This window comes from Perissodus microlepis, chromosome 10 (assembly GCF_051167445.1).
Source record: "Perissodus microlepis isolate ML-2025 ecotype Zambia chromosome 10, ASM5116744v1, whole genome shotgun sequence".
NCBI classification, from domain to species: Eukaryota; Metazoa; Chordata; class Actinopteri; order Cichliformes; family Cichlidae; genus Perissodus; species Perissodus microlepis.
Window position 1 is genome coordinate 27,760,527 of NC_140470.1, and position 16,261 is coordinate 27,776,787.

The 16,261-nt window shown below is 41.4% G+C and overlaps 1 protein-coding gene across 1 annotated transcript in view; it reads left to right on the plus strand.

Annotated features, from left to right (window-relative positions):
• The window catches only part of rabep1 (rabaptin, RAB GTPase binding effector protein 1), a 43,890-nt gene that overhangs the window by 19,797 nt on the left and 7,832 nt on the right, over nt 1–16,261 (plus strand). The window contains exons 9-14 of the mRNA XM_084940899.1: nt 1,217–1,678; nt 2,521–2,625; nt 2,738–2,854; nt 6,730–6,828; nt 9,436–9,576; nt 12,276–12,465. Coding sequence (XP_084797025.1) covers nt 1,217–1,678; nt 2,521–2,625; nt 2,738–2,854; nt 6,730–6,828; nt 9,436–9,576; nt 12,276–12,465 — 1,114 coding nt within the window. The remainder of the gene's footprint in view (nt 1–1,216; nt 1,679–2,520; nt 2,626–2,737; nt 2,855–6,729; nt 6,829–9,435; nt 9,577–12,275; nt 12,466–16,261) is intronic.

Genomic DNA, 16,261 nt, shown 5'->3' on the forward strand with positions numbered 1-16,261 from the left:
AATAAGTTTGAATCTGGATTTCGTTTTGCAGTTTTCGAGAGTTGTGATAAATAGTTGATCTGCTTTTGGAGAGAATCTGTTGGATGTCAGAAATTTATGATCACTGTTTAAAGTTTGAGCAGCTTGAGCTCATTTTCCAAAGACCTGTCAGGTTGTCGGGAAACTTGTCTTCGCATTAGTAACGTTTTACGCATTGCAGCCTGGCTGATCTTGAAGAAAATGGTATTAACTTGGCAGCAGAATCAGGACAGAATCGTGATAAAAATCAGCATCTGAGCCATCTTTATATTGTTGGAGCTGTCGGTGGATAAAGTGCCAGTTGACTGGTCCGTGTTGTAAGGCCACTCAAAAATCAGATTTTAAAATCATGATGTTGTCAATAGTCTCATGTTTTTCCAACATGATTATTTATTTACTTCCCAAACTGCTCAGCATGTGGAATGCCACATTGCTGCTGTTCAAGGAACTTAATTTTTTTTGGTTTATTTTTAATTTGTAAAGCCGAACACAAATTTCGGAACAGGAAATGCTGGCAAAAACAAACAAAAGAGGAAGATCACACCTCTGATCATCAGGTTTCTCACTTCATCTTGCACTGGGAAACTAAACCAATAAAACCCCCTTAAAAAGTGAATAATTAATAAGCAGCAAAGCTACAGAAGAAAAATGATTATAGCTTTATATGCACGCAAGTGATCGTCCAATGCCAAATGGCATTAAGAACGAACCAGAGAAGAAAAGCAGGTTAATAACAATGATAGAAAATGACCAGATGCTGAATATGTGGCAGACTTGGGCACATGTAACAATGAACTTTAAAAATGGCAGCATTTTTACAGGGGATTTCCTTGAACTTGAGTTATTATTCAAATGAAAATGAATAAATAAATGTGGGTCAAAAGAGGTGGAGGCGGTCGGGGATCATGTTGTTTTTGCTAGCCAGCAGCCACCATGTAGAAAGGTCTTTGGGTGCGGATGTGGGCGCTGAGAGGCCCACGCTGTGAGAGACTCGGGAGACTAACACATTAACCACTGGCTTTACAGTAGAAGTGTGAACACTCTGGCGAGTGTTACTGTAAATTATATATTTAAAAGTTGAATTAAAAAATATTGTCTGCCCAGCTTCATCCCACTTATTAAATAAATCTGATACTATGAAAGATTTTTTTCCTGAAAAGATTTTCCTGAGGATGCCTTTTTCCGCTTTTTCCTCCAGCCCCATGTGAACCACAGCGCCCACGGCTCTATGCACTCCTTAGACACTGATGTGGTGACGGGCAGCCCCATGGACCCTTACAAGGACAACCTGCGGCGAGTTCAGTCCACAGACAGCCTCGGTTCCTCGCTGTCCATCCAGCAGGGTCTTGGCGGCCAGAACCACAAGGCCAAATCAGCAGGCCACTTAGACGAGTCGGACTTTGGGCCCTTGGTTGGGGCCGACAGCGGGGTGACGGACAGTAGTTTTGGAGAGACTGCTTCAATCAGCTCAATCAAGCTGCCGACAAGTCACTTCCTGTTGACTAAAGACCAGGAGAAGGCGATCAAAGCCATGACCCCGGAGCAGGAGGAGACGGCGTCGCTGTTGTCCAGCATCTCTCACGCCCCAGACACCGCTTACTTACCGCCTGCCGGCTACCGGCTCGTCAGTGACAGCGAGTGGAACCTGCTACAGCAAGAGGTGCTTCACCAAGGCTTTACAACAGCTTTAATGGTCTGAACGCTGCAGGGGTCAAAGGTGGTTCAAAGGGTTTAATGGTTATGACTGGACGTAACATTTTTACAGCGCATAAGGTTTTTACTTCGCTTTGGGATCTTTACTTCCTGACTAGTTCTTCTTTGTACCTCGACATTAGAGCAGCATATGCACGTTGTAATGCAATTTTGAGTGTTTCTCATTTTTATTTACCAGCATTTAGAAAAGAAAACACATTTTCCTCCTTTTTCTTCAAAATTTTCCCCAAAGTTGGGAAAGCTTAAAGTGGTTTAAAGTAAAATGATAGTGATAATGAAATATAATAAACACTAAACACAGTGAACATGGCTGACATAATGTAGTAATAAAACAAGAACAGCAAATATCAGATGAGTAGTGTGGCCATGTCACCTGCTTGATATATTTTTAATGGTCTTAATTAAGTTTTTTAGTCTGTTGTGGCTCAATAGTGCAGTCGTTTACACAGCCGCCTAACGAGTGAAAGATCCCTGGCAGATCCCTTTGGGCATTGAAGGCCATGTGGTGTAAAAATCTGCCAAGTCATACATGAAAGCTACCAGCCGTGAAGCGACCCCTCGTGAATAAGGGAGTAGCTGAAAACAGCTTCCGACTGAAGCATCCTGACGGATATCAGGAGATGAGCCTTCTCCACTTAGCGCTTTCCCTCTGTGAAATCTGCAAGACTCATTTTTTCATATTTTCAGTCATAACAAAGTCTTAATTTGTTACATCCTAGAGCTGAGCATCGTTATTGAGTATTAAGTAGTTTTTTTTATCACATGGGTTTCTTGTTTATCTGTCGCCAGTTGAAAAATGCTGGCAGGAAGCTCGGACGAAGGTGCGACATGTGCTCAAACTATGAGAAGCAGCTTCAGGCCATCCAAGGACAGGAGGCTGAGACGAGAGATCAGGTTCGGGTTTTTCTTTTTCATGCCATTGCTTTTTTTAATCACATCAAGCAGATATTTAAGGTTTGACTTGCAATGTTCATCAGAGGGGTTCTCAATTCTTACTGTCCTACAGGTGAAGAAGCTGCAGGTGATGCTACGTCAGGCTAACGATCAGCTGGAGAGGACGATGACGGAGAAGCAGAATTTGGAAGATTCAGTCAAAGCAGGAAACGAGGAAACCGCTGCTAAGGTCAGGACCATGTGTTCTCTTGGTTCTGATGTCCGTGTGGATTTAAAGACTTTAAACCCCCACTTTTTATTCCAGTGTGTCATACTCAAGTCAGAGTTGATGACATTAGAATAATTACTGTAGAAAAATCATTCGTTTGGAGTCTAATGGGATTTATTTGAGTTGCTTTTAGCTATGTTTGTTCATTCGCTGGATAAATTTGGTGTGAGGTCTGGCGGATTATTTCTCACAGACAAAGCCAACGGAGCAGAGATGGAGGCTATCCCAGCTGTCATACTCAAGAAAAATCTAAAACAGCTCAAGCAAGTTCTTCAGTTTAGTGGTCCCAGCACGGCACTGGTGCTGTGCCGAGCTTTGTAAACACACGTCGACATGTGGTGGCTGTGTGAGGTCAGCTGGAGGCAGTGCCAAAAACATAACTTTAGATTAAGTCATAATAGATTAAGAATTTCTTTCTAGCAAAAACTTCCCACTGCACCTTCTGTCTGAGCTTATTGGTGGGGTTTTCCTCACTTCTTCCTCTTTGTGGTGAACAACACTTTTAATCTCTTTCCCGTTCAAGCCAACTTTTCAGCCAGTCAGCAATCAGCGTACACGTAGCTGCTGTTTGTTTTGTTTTTTTTGTCTTTTTGAGACTTCAAAGATGACACGACGCACGCTCAAGGAAGGGTAGCCATCTAGAGGGGTGAGGGGAAAGAGAAGAGAGCGTTGTGCAGAGGGTTGTCAGATCCACTCATTATCCACAGGCTTTCACCATAGCCACAGGTGACGTCTGCTTCATCGCTCAAATTAACATCGCTGTCCACCCGAAAAAAGCCCTGAAGCCAGGTACAGTCACATGTTTGTCCAGGAAGTGTGAGTTTAGCAACATCTCCATGAAACACATCAGACACGCTGACAGTGTTAGCTCTCCATCCGTCTTACTGTAAAAGGACCCATTTTCTCAGCTAACAATGGCTGGAACAGTTTATCTTCTTAACTCCTACTCTTGGCTTTTCCCCGATATCTCCTCCGGAGCAACTCGGAAAGTATTCAGTAGGATCAAATCACAACAGCAGTCACTTTTAGATACTTTGTATTATAAGGTAAACACCATTGGAACCACAAGTAAACCTGCAATGTGAGAGCAAAGGGCTCTACTCAGAGGTTACAGGCTACCACTCAGAATAGTGGGAGAAAGAAAATGTATAAAAAGTAAAGCAAATTATTAAATTTAAATTATGGATCTACTCAATAAATACGTATTAATATAAGTTAATAATATCTTCAGAAAGCAACTTTTGGAAACAGGAACTCGCCGAAGTAATTAAAAACTAGTGACCCTGATTTAGGTGATTATTATAAGAAAGATGAAAGGTCTACTGTGAACAAGGCAACTGGTGGCCTTAGGTGAAGCTAGTTATTCAAATTATTTAGTGTCACCACCAAAAATGTTGTTACTGTGTAATTATTAAGGCCGTCTTCCTCGGTGTAGTGCATTGGCTCAGTGGAAAGGAAGTTTAGTACTTCCGAACAGTAGTGTGTTGATACATGTGAAGGTGCTGACATCCTGTGTGATAAAATGGGCACCATCTGTGTGCAGGTGGTGCAGCTTTGCATCAGCACTGCTTTGATGTTTGGATGACTTGCCACAGCGGGAGGAGAAATAACCGGCAATGAAACTGTGAAACACAGTTTTTAACAGTTTAGCACCGTGCACCTGCTCAATCCAGGGCACCCATACTCACTGTTGCTGTCGCTGTAGTTGATTAATATTCATTCACAGATCCACAGAAAGTCAGTTTCATACGTGTTTGTCTGTTCATGTACAAGATCCAAAAAAGTCCTAAATTTAACTTCTGTATACCTGTAGACGCCCCGTTGACCAAATAAATCTTATACATCTGTATTTCTATATGCCCAGTCCCATCAGCTCTCTCATCTGTTACCAGGGCAACAGCAGCATGGCCAGCAGTTGTGAGCCTGAAGCTTTTAGCCTCTTTATTCAATCCTGTGAGTGCGATGACGAGAAGAACCCCAACTGCATCTTTGATTTTACAACACTGAGGTGGTTTACAGGTGGTTTGCAGAGCTGGCAGTTACATCTCTTAACACTTATTGCTCTCTGTATAATTTTCTTGGGTAATTAAACAGACATTACAATTATAGGGGAAATTTTTGGTATGAATCTATTGAGCCCTGAGGAACATCTCGGTCGGTCAGTGATTGACTAATTTTTTCTGCGAATAGTCACCTCATGGTGCTGTATATTAAACAAACTCTGGGTTGTCTTTGTAGAGCCTACGATGTAACCAACGTAAGCGCCCGACATTGTAACCGGCGTTTATGCTTGTGCTGTTGCATTATATATTAATTACCCAGTGGTTACTGGCCTTTTTTTTGCCCCTCTCAGTAAGTGAGAGCCCAGCCACCTGTAAGAGGAATCTTATCCACTATCTGATTCCTTCAGTATCCATTGCTTGTGGCTACAGGTGTAACTGAATCAACTGACATCTTTGCCTTTATTCTGCTCTCTCTTCACCACAACACATCTTCATCAATGCTACACCCATCAGTCTGCTGCTTACCTGCTCCATCCCTCCCTCACTTGTGAGGAACACCCTGGGAGATACTTAAACTCCTCCAGTTAAAGCAGCAACTCATCCTTTTCCCTATTCTGCCTGAGAATCATCACTGATCACATGATTGGGTAGCCTCTGCATCGAACTATGTCTGCATACATGTAAAGAGGCGTTCGCACACATTTGAATTAAATAAGTGATAGATATGACTTGTTATATCGAGTGTATTTCCTTTGTTTACTTAAAACTGCAGGGTCCCTGTGAACGAGATCTGTTTGGGTCAAAGCTTCCACGGCACGTTTTCCAACTTTCATCCCTGCTTAATGAGTAATAACAGCCCTGCAGATATTCTGCATATTGTGGCCTCACAAACACGTTGACTGAACTAATTTCTACTGAGATTTTCCACCCGTGTTACCAGTTAGGCTCTGTAGAAATGCAACATCCAGTATGTCCAAAACGTTTACACATCACTAGATGTCACTGGTTCAGACAAATATTCTCGCACTTTAAGAAAACATGAGAGCGGTAATGTAGAAAAGCTTTCCCAGAATCTGCTTCATTACTTAACTGTCTCTGCCCAAATGAGAAATGGGAAGCTTTTAAGTGTTGAGTGGAGCGGATGTGATCGCCCTTCATTGTTAATATCCTCAAACACACTGTTGTTGCTAACTTGCCCACAGATGATGTGTGATAATGGATTCTTTCTTATCTAACGCTGCTGCTCTGCACACCCCAGGGTGCAGCTCAGGCCTCCAGCAAATCAGTTCAACAAACTGTGCAGTCATGCTCTCTGCACACTCATGCACTTTTCAGAGAGTCATGAAAATGCACTTTCTGCCTTCAGTATGAAGGTGTTTTATTGGGTTTACTTCAAAAAAAAATGCAGTTTGTAGGAAAGGCAGTTCTCTTGCAGAAAGTAATGGAGAAATATACTTGTTTTTCTTTGTTCTTTGAGATCTGATTGCATTTGTGCAGCCATCCTGCAGCGTACCTGAGAGCGGCATGTTGCTTCTGTGTTGCCCCTACATGAACCTCATTATTTTCTTGTTGCAGAACGTGTCACATTGACCACCAACTTAAAAAAAAAAATAAAGTGTGTGAATGCATTTTGTCACTTCTCAAACCAGAAGTTAATTTAGTGCAGCACTGCCCACAGCTGGCTCGAACTAGTGTACTAGTTCCTGAACCTATGATCTCACTATTTCAAGTAATTTGTGCCCTGTGCAGAACTATTGCATGTCTGTGTAACTGTGGCCTGCTTGCTTTTGTCTTATTGATGGGTTGTTGTTTTTTTGTGCATGTGTGTTGTAGGTATCTGGCCTCATGCAGAGAGTCCAGGAATCAGAAACACTGCTCAGCACACTACAGCAAGCCTTCAGTGACGCTAAGAGGAACACACAGGAACAGATGGTGAGCAGCATATTCATTTGTGAGCTATGTATCGCCTGTTCCTGCCAGCTGTGTCTGGATCTTAATATCAGCTCTGGCAAGTCTGCACATATTCAAATAAATGCTCAGATAACAGACTCTCGGTCACTTATTCGACGTGTTGCCAGACTGAATTGCACCTCAGAGGCACTAATGATTGGATTTGCATTTTTCTGCCTCTACAGAAGTAACTTCACTGTTCCTCCCACACTACAAATATTTGCTGATGTGACAGAGCTTGTGGCTAAAGAATATTTTGCTTCAGTGTCAAAAAGTTGCTCCTGTCTGCAGCAAAAGTGCACAGCTGAAGAAAATGTTATTTGCATTACTAAGTAAAATTAAAGAGTGTTAAGTCAGCACTGAATCCTAAGAAGACCCAATATTTGCCCAATCAAAGACAGTGCTAAGCTCCAAAATATTTGATTTAAAACAGTCAAAAACACAAAAATATTAAAGATTTTAGTGTTTTTGAAGCACAGCACAACATTTATCAGTTAAACTAACCAGTTAACTACCCGATGGCTTATTTAATAACCAGTTTAATCTTGAATGATTAAGAAATGTCAGCACATGAATATTATGTATTCAAGGTGTTAATTGGTCACAATTGAGCGTGACGTGTTCATTTAAACGTGACGTCCAAAAGGTTGGATCAGCTATAGGTGACAATCTGCCACAAGCAGCAACAGTTTGGTGGTATTTCACACCAGCAGCTTTTATTTGTGTATTTGCAGCATTTTTTTTTACTTTACTGCAAACTGTGGTCACAGTGAACTCACAAGACTGAAAACAATCACGCTTTTTCCTTTCTGGTTACATTGGTTCTGTGTATTGCTTGCTGGGAAGCTTTTACGACACTTAGGTAACAAACATGTTGTCGTTGTCTTGATTAACATGATTTAATTTCTGCTCTCTCTGTCAGCTCCACTTGCCGGCGTGTGTGTGTGAGGATGTGCAGGAAACTGAGACGCTGGTGTGACTGTAAATAACAGCAGTGTGTAGAATCCCGGTGAAATTAGCACTTGCAAAGCGTAACGAGCGTAATGAGCTTGTACTGTGGCAAAGCATCCATCTGACCCTCCACAGTTCACAAGAATCGCTGCTCCTCCTACAGCATCGATCAGATTTTAGAGACCTTGGCACATGATCACCCAAACTGTGCTCAAGATAGAATTAATTGTTGACAGTACAGCCAACCAGTGACAAAAAGCCTTACCACTGTCTCTCTGCATTTCCCACCTTACAATAACCAGTGAATTATGATGGATCCTGGGCCCGTTGTCATTTATTACTGCACTTTATTCTCTCTAATAAAACCCAACTCAATAAATTTACATTATTTGATGTATTTATGGTTGATTTTATTTTATGAAGAATTGCTGAGTCTGACTGGTGTCGCTTTAAACATTAAGACTGACTGAGTCCATGTCAGCAGATAAAATTGAATCAGTGCGTCCCTGCTCACAAATAACTAAATCCATTTTATTAAACTGGTATTTCTTAGTATAATATCTTTTAATGAACTGAATCCGGATGTTAATTACGGTCTTGTTAGTTTCTTCTTTCGTTGCCCTCATAAACGCACCGTGTGTGGAACGGAGATGACAAGAGACACAAGAAAGTGAAGTGAAATATTGTGCGAGGTGCTGACAGCATGTTATGTTACTGTCAGCGCTCTAAAAGCTTCCTGCAAGTGTTACATGAACGTAATGAGAGTCTGAGAGAAAGCATTGTCTCATCCGAGCCTGTCACTCACGTTGATTCACTTTGACCACAGTTTGCAGTTAATTAAAAAAAACATACAAAGAAAAAGTGTAGCAGGCGTAAAATATCTCCACACTGATGTCTAGTTGTTGTTAGCTCTCTGCTCTGTTAGCCCACGGTCAATGATTTCTAGGTTGGGATCAGACGCATATCCGATCCACATATTGGAGCATTATATTCACAAGTGGAAACCCTGAAAGTCATTAAATCAGCCCAATGTTTTTTTGTAAGTAAATTTGAATAAACATGCAACATCAGTTGTCGTCCCTACCTCGCATATTTGCAGTCGAGATGCAGTTATTTAGTCTTCTATAAAGGAAATTTAAATACATCTGTCCGAATCTACATATCAGCTCATGTACAGAGGTTTTGCAAAAAATCTGTGTCAATATGTGAAGTGCATTTCTAAGCAAGGTACATTTCTTCTCCGAGCTTATTGTCCAAAAGGAAAAGCAGGAAGCACCTGAAACAGAAGCATTCTCAATAATGAATGTGCCTCTGCAAGCTGCATCAGCACAGGCATCAAAGTAACTTGAAAGACTTTGCAAACAGTCTTGTCTTCGACTGATGAGAGGCATCCCCTTTGCTTCTGGTGGCTTTGATGTGCAGAAGTCTTAGCGTCATAAATTAATTTATAGAGCTACACCTAGCTGAATATTAGCTCTGCAGGGAGATTTAGGTGGAGGTGGCTCTAAAAGCAGACACTGGCCTGTGAGTCACTCTTCACATGTGTTCACGGGCTGATGGTTTCATATGGCAGGAGGCGCCAAAAAAAGAGAGTGACACATGACGAGATGATTTATTCTTTGTGCTTGTTTGTTTCAGGCGGTGCTGCTGAAGTCCAGGGAGCAGGTGGCAGATGAGCTAAGTCGACTACAGAGAGATAACGAGAGTCTGCAGGGGAAGCACAGGCTGCATTTAGAACTGCAGCAGCAAGAAGACTTCCAAATGCCCACTACTGTTCAAGTACGTGAAGCCTCAGCACCATCCATAACACTTCAGTGGTACTTATTGAAATGTGTCTGAAAGGAGGCATCCAAAGACCAGTTTAAAGTCTAGATTTGTAGTTTTGTTTACTCTGAAATTATTCATGGTTATAGCTTTTATGCAGTTCTTTACACTTGGATAGACTTTAAGTAAAAAACAAACAAACAGTATTTCTCTGGCTGCTAAAACGAGATCACTACCACCACCTACCATCATGAGCTCTGGGTGATGACTGAAAAATGGGGTTGCAGATGCAAGCAGGGGAGATGAGTTTAGTTTGAAGGGTGGCTGAACTCTCCTTTAGAGATGAGGTGAGGAGCCGGGCATTCAAGGGGGAATAGAGCCTGATGCCTGGATGCCTCATCGTGAGGTGTTTCGGGCATGTCCTACTGGGAGAGGACCCTGGAGGACAACCCAGGATTTGCTAGAGGATTAGAAGAGGAGGCCGGGATGAGGGAAGTCTGCACTTGTGCTTAGATGGAACAACCTTATCACCTGCTCCCATTCGCTGCTGGTTTGCTGAAGACAGTTTCTGTGCAAGGAAAAGTATTGGGTTGAAATCTGAAGAGTCCAGATAGCTCTGTGAATGTTAGTTCGACTGCACTTATTAAACCAAAAGACTAAAGAATTAAAACAATCCCCTCCAAAAAATCACCTTGTAAAAATCTGAGCCTGTCTTCGATAGCCCCATATGCAAGCCTTTCTGTTAAGTGCTTTTAGTGGACCGTGCTTCTTAATACATCAGCAGGTTGGATGATGCTGCTTGATGTTCAAATCTAAACTTTGTGCCAGGTTTTAAGAAGACAGACTAAGCATTTTCCTTGTATAAAGTTCCTCCACATTTACGCCGGGTTTCTCTAACTTTTAAGCAAATCATCTCCACCCAGCCTGACCTGGTAAAGAATACAGATGATGCAGGGTTTAAATATAAAAGCACTTTCACAGCCTGCTGCTCTCGGTCAGTAGAGTCAACTGTTCATTTAAAAGCTGCCGCAGCGTGAGCAGCTCTGTCCACTCTCACGCCACAGACAGCGATAAAAGTGACACAGACTAATCCCTGCAGTGAAGCGTTCGGCTAATTGCTTCAGTGGTAACACCTCTGTGGCTCCACCAGCTCATATTCAGTGATTAACAGCAGTGCTGGTTACTTTGAGCTGATCTGATGAGGTAGAAAAAAAGTCTGCTGCACACATAAATCTATTATACGTCCGTGGGCTGCCCTCCCGCCTCAAACACACATCTCCTCCCACACTGTTACTCTCAGCCTCACGCTGAGTTACTCTTCAGCATTACAAAAGAGAGCGGACTCATGTTTTAGCGGAGGCTGATGATCTTGTGACATTCGCAACATGTTGGTGGTTAAAACGTAATCATTTAAATCTGCTTTGTGAGAGCCAGAACTCCTCCAGTTATAGTAGGTGTGCATTCTTTTTCAGCTACTGTTGGATACCAGAAATCATGTTAATGTGATGGGCAATTCATTCAGTGGTTTTCCACTTCTAAATGTGCTTCTAAGCATTCATCATGATGCGAGCAGAGGCAGATTTATGCATTCAAAAGCCTCGTGGATATCCATTACTGCATTCGTTAATTTGCAGTAACTACTAGTTGGGTTCAGAGTCGCATCCTTTAAATATAAACGTGTCTTATCTCGTAAAAAACCTCCACAATCAGAAACATCTGTAGCACCATCCAGTCAAAAACCATTAACGGAGGGGGGCTGGGAGGAGTGACCCAATAACTGAGTGGTTTTTGAGCGCATACCCCATCAGCGCCACATCAGCTGAGTCTCCTTTTTTGACAGCTGGACGTCTAGACCGACCGCTGCTCTGAGTCATTTAACTGCCCGTTCTCTCTCCCAGCTGTCACATAACTTACAAATGTAAACAGTCTTAGACGTCAAGCGATGGCTTATGACCATGTACAGGTATCTGTTTTAATCATTCATGTGTGCTTGGATAAATTTGTGTTCTACAGGTGTTGTTTCGAGTACCTGTCAAATGAGAAATATGATCCAAGAAGTTCAGTAATTTCTCAGAAACCAAAACAGGCCACAGCAGTTTATAGTACTCCAAAAGAGGTTTATAAAAATTGTCATGGTGAAATGGAGTCCTTTCAAACATAATAACTCAGCAAAGTATGGTAGAAATACAGTGTTCGGGTTACAAATTAGCCCCCTGGAGAGTATGCCTCTGTCTGGCTACTACTGAGTAACTCCATATAAAATCAACCAAATATAAAAACAAGTTCCCATCTAACCCAATCAGAATTGGCCCACTTTTTATACACAATAACTTTAGTTTAAGCGAAGCCATGCAGTTGGTTTCCTTCATCCTACATATATCATGTTTTACGTACATAAGAGTGACTGAAATTTTATTTTTTCCAGCATTTTAAGTTCTCGTAACTTAATTTATACAGACGATAGCCATATTTCATATAAAGGCCGAATCAATATTGCAGAGTGTATATATATTATATTTTTAACAGCAAACTGCACTAATTTAATGTCTGTGACATGAATGGAAGTACGTACTGGTACCCTGGTTATTTAAGGTTTTCTGATCATTTCCTGCAGAACAGTCGCATCACATCAGAAGAAAATGTTGTGTATACGACGGAGGTGACGGGGATGTCCACATTGGTGGTTGTAAAGTTATTCGTTGATTCTTCTTCAGGAGCTCCAGGGCCTGGTGCTGCGGTTGCGTGAGGACATGGTGGCGTTACGGACGTCGGCCGATCACATGGAGGAGAAGCTGAAGGCTGAGATCTTATTTCTGAAGGAGCAGATCCAGGCGGAGCAGTGCCTGAAGGAGAACCTGGAGGACACTCTGCAGCTGGAGATCGAGGGATGTAAGGAGGAAATAGGTGAGACTCTGAACGATGTGTTTAAATCATTGATCAGCTATAGGGTGTGTATTTGTGCTTTAACTGCTACCTTTTTAAACGATTTTCCGTTTCTGCTTTTTGTTTTTCCCCATTTGTCATTCAGACATCCTGGAAGGTATGATCAGCAGTTTGAACAAGCTCACTTTAGCTGCCTGCATGTGTGTGCGTTGATGACTTAGTTGGCAGACTAATGATGCAGTCAGCATTTAACATGATGCTTTCCCCTCACATGTTTTTAATGTAGTTTTCACAGGCCTAGACACCAGTTAGCCTCTTTGTAGCAACCTCTAGTCCCCCGACTGATTGGCAAGTGGTTGATATAGGTTGATGATTGTGCTGGGTGGTGTACCAAAAAAACTTACAACGGAAAACATCCACCTTCACGTAAAAGTTGTGCCTGTCCAAACAAAACATTTAAGAAGATGCAGCTTTTATTTTGAAGGCAAAATAAAGGTTTGCGTCACACTTCTCACAATTTCACCACCGCTTGACAAGTAGTTTACAAAGGTTTGCAGACAAGTCTGCATTTTATTCTATGCAAACTCCTTGTCACCACAACCAAAGCATTTGCAAGGAGGTTTTTGGTGGAGCACCGTGCACGTTCACCGTGCACGTCCTGTAGCAACTGCCAACAACCTCCTGCAACCACTTGCAACTGGTCTGAGGATACAAATTTTTCCCTTGTGATTTATGGTTGGTAGATGGTTGCTGACAGGTCTGCAGGCCTGTGTGACTGAGGCCTTATCTGTTTTGTTAAGCTATTTGAAAAATGTACCTTGCTGTGTGTTGTCCTTGCGCACCGCCTAGTTTACTGAAACTAGGATGTCTAACCTTCAAGTGAACGAGCAGTATGTTTGTGTCGTCGTGATGTTTTTAATCACAAAAATGTTGCCATAAATTATCGGTCTTTGTTAGGGGTTGTTGTTGTCCCTTCAGAATTACATCACAATATTTCAAGGAAAGTGCCCAATAATGATATTTCTTAAGATAAATTATTGATGGCGTTGCTTGGCATGCTTTATTCATCGCAGGCAGGAGCGTCTTTGAAAAGTATTCTCTACCCCGGGTGCTGTATCTTGGCCAAACTTTCCAAGCAAGTCCAGCTTTAGTTCATTGATTCATTGGTCCCACAGCAATGCAGTGGTGGTCGGGTGGCTCGCCATCCCGCACTGATCAGGGCTTTGATCACGGGAAAAAAACCTGACCTAAACAAGGTCAAAAACATAAATTAGCATTCACATTTAAATTGGAACAGCGTTCTACTGCCATCACAAAATAAATAAATCCATAAATAACTACGTCAAATAATTAATGTCATATTTTATACAACAACTAATAAACCAATAACCAAACAAGTCATAACATCTCATTCTTGTAATGAATTTCATTCCAAATAATATTATACACAAATATATTTATGGGTCCCATCAAAGTAAAGTAAATTAGCAATAAAGCTAAATAAACATCTAACACATTATTATATAACTTGTTGTGCAACAAGTTCAATAATCTAGAAGGAATTTAAGTCAATTCAAAAGTCCCATAGGCTGTTTTGGCATTCAATTAAAAAAGTAACAAAAAACATCCAAAACGGACAAAAATCAAATCGTTCACTCAACTCTGGAAGTGTTCATTTAACATTCGGCCATAGTGAAAAACCAAAAACAACAGGTATTCAATAAATAAAACCAGTAATTAAACTTAAGCTTCACTAGCCTAGTGTTAGTTTACCGGTGTTTCGACTGCGGCTCCGCATTTTCATTAATTATAATAAACAAACAAAGTAACCGATTCACCATCAAGTGGAGGCACAATGCTGAATGAATCAGCCGGGTTATTTCACACTGTCAAGCAATATGGCGTCAGTAATTAGTCAATTTCTGACAAGCACGCCAACCACAGAGACAGCAGCGGTGACGCAGGGAAGATGCAGCAGATTGACCCGGAAGTTATGCAAAGTTCATTCCCGCCACAATAAATGGATTTCAGAAAGTGGGGTCGGATGTTACCTTGGTTACACTTAACGGCCACTAACATGTTGTGTCAGTTGATCTCAACAAGTCACATAACAGGGTGAGGCAAAATCTCACAATGGTTTCACCCGAAACCTCTGCTGATAATGCCCCACTCCCTGTTTTTCCCACACCTTGGCTCATATGATGAGGCACATGATAAGTCAACGACCCTCTCAAGGGACGACTCCCACTAGGGCTGAAGTGGTGAGACAGGTTTGTTGTGTTTCCACCTTTCAAGAGAAACCATTTTCTTCCTACAAAAACCGTTCACAGAGATAAAGCAGCTCTTTTTGGGAGTCACCGTTAGGAGCTGAGGGGCTCTTCTCCCTCTCAGATGTGTCTGTGCTTGTTTTGTTGTTGCACTAGGGAATGTAAACACCTCGTGTTGCTATATCTTTCATTTTACAAGATAAGCCATTAGAAGTTATACATGTTATCATGAACGGGATTTCTACTTGCAGCCATAGCATTGTGATGATTTGCAGTGAGTCATAACTAACAGATCTTGAGCAAAGAGGAGAGTTATCATGAGGTACGTGCTGTGACAGGCTGTGGACAAACCTGCTGCTTTTCCTTTCATTTGATTTAATTTCGTAATACTTTACTCTGTATGCAGTTTCAGGGAATACCTCCCTTTTCAACCAGCCAACTACAGGATAAATATCTGGTAGAGCTGTCTGCACAAACTCCGGTTTCCATAAAGAGTGTATAAAGTCACGGCATTAGAATATTTTAGAATATCTTTCATAGATGAAGGAAACAGTGCAGGAATGATAAGCACATTTAAAAAAAAACAATCATTTACTGAATGTAACGGGATCATAAATACATTTTTATGCATCATCTCTCTCGTTTCAAAACAGTAAAATACTGTATTTTCTGCACTATAAGGCGCACTCAAAATTCTTTAATTTTCTCAAAAATCGACAGTGCACCTTATAATCCTGTGGGCCTTATGTATGAATTCTGGTTGTGCTTACTGACCTCGAACTGATTTTATGTGGTACACGGCGCTCAAAAATCTGTAGGGTTACTGAAGTTGGGCTAACTGGTATATAATGATGTGCTACATGACCGCTAGTGACACAGCTATGTTAGCATAACATAAACAGTGAAGCTGGAGGATGAACGCTAACCTTTTTCCACTCGATAAAAGTTAACACATACGTTCCTGATGGTTAGGGACAAATGCAATCTCATGGCAGGAAGCTGTAAACGGACCAAACTTCAGTCAGGAGAACAACTGAGATAATCCATCTACAATACGAGGTTAGTCATTAATATACTGCAACAACATGGGAATAGAGCAGCTGCGAGAGAATTCAACGTTAATGAATCAATGGTACAGAAGTAGAGGAAGCAAGAAGAATAAGTTGAGTAAAGTTTGACTTATCTGACTGTTGTTTTGCTTAATGTGCCTTATAATCTGGTGCACCTTATGGTCTGAAAAATACGGTACATTTATATGACAGCTGCTTTTTTCCCCCAAGTGTGTTTTAATGGATCCTTTATCCCTTGTCATGCTTAAGTTCAGAGGTTAAGGAGATATTTAACATCTAATTTAATGCTTTAGATCAAGAGACCCAGTAATATTCATGTTATTTTGTTTGCATTAACAGCTGGTTCATGTACACATTATGAAAGGGCTCGTCGTTAATTCATTTTCTGATGACTGATAAAACTAAATGTCCTGTTTTAGTTGTAAAACGGAACTGTTTGCATTGCGCTGCTTTAGACTTCTCTCTCTGGGAGATTTTGAC